Below are 739 nucleotides of genomic sequence, written 5' to 3'. Positions count from 1 at the left end.
TGAAACTAAACAAAATATTTCTCTATTATTGTTATTGAACAAGAGAAACCCCTAACCAAAGTGGCCAACATACATGAAATCTACACCTCAAAAAATAGCATCACAATTCAGAAGAGATTGAAGTTCATAACAAAAGTTCAAGAACATCAATAGTGCAACACATAGACATTGTACTCAACAACGGCATCTCCAGTCTTGGGATCAAAAGTATGAGTCCTGGCCTGAGCATAACCCCTAGAAAACCTGAAAAGCCCACTGCCTCCAATAACTGGCATCTCTCTCATGCTGCTGAACACTGAGTTCCTGCCTAGCACAGTAATTGTGCTACTATTATATTTGCCTTCAATGAATGCAAAGTTCATCACCATTAATAGACTCACTTCTTGTTGTGAAGCAGAGGCATAGAACCCTTGTGCCCTTCCCACCATTTTGGAGCTCACTTTTGGTCCTAAGGTTAAAGGGTTATCGATCATACTTACAAAACCAAAGGTTGATGTGTTTTGGGGTGGTCTTACAACTGGGACTGAAGTGGGGTTGCGACCACTAACTATGTCATGCCAATAGAACTGAAAGTGGCTTAGCTTTTCTTCCTTTAACCCAAGGAGCTTCCTGTCTAGGATTCTTCCAAAGCCATGATCTTCTCCAATGACCAAAACTGTGGAGAGCGAAAGGATGAGGAAGAAGACGGTGAATTGGGAAGCCATTGGAACTCAACGTTGGTATACAAAAATTGGACTTG

At 41.3% G+C, this 739-nt stretch overlaps 1 protein-coding gene across 1 annotated transcript; it reads right to left on the bottom strand.

The window, feature by feature from the left end:
• On the bottom strand, positions 1–739 carry LOC112031175 (dirigent protein 22). The gene has a single exon (XM_024063861.2). The coding sequence runs from the start codon at positions 702–704 to the stop codon at positions 147–149; it is 558 nt and encodes a 185-aa protein (XP_023919629.2). The 5' UTR covers positions 705–739; the 3' UTR covers positions 1–146.

This window comes from Quercus suber, unplaced genomic scaffold, assembly GCF_002906115.3.
Source record: "Quercus suber isolate HL8 unplaced genomic scaffold, Cork oak 2.0 scaffold_501, whole genome shotgun sequence".
In the NCBI taxonomy this organism is placed as follows: domain Eukaryota; kingdom Viridiplantae; phylum Streptophyta; class Magnoliopsida; order Fagales; family Fagaceae; genus Quercus; species Quercus suber.
This window is presented reverse-complemented; position numbering and strand designations above follow the sequence as displayed.

Bases quoted from the DNA above. Each gene is read 5' to 3' on its own strand.
- LOC112031175 (XM_024063861.2), bottom strand. From the start codon at position 704: ATGGCTTCCCAATTCACCGTCTTCTTCCTCATCCTTTCGCTCTCCACA.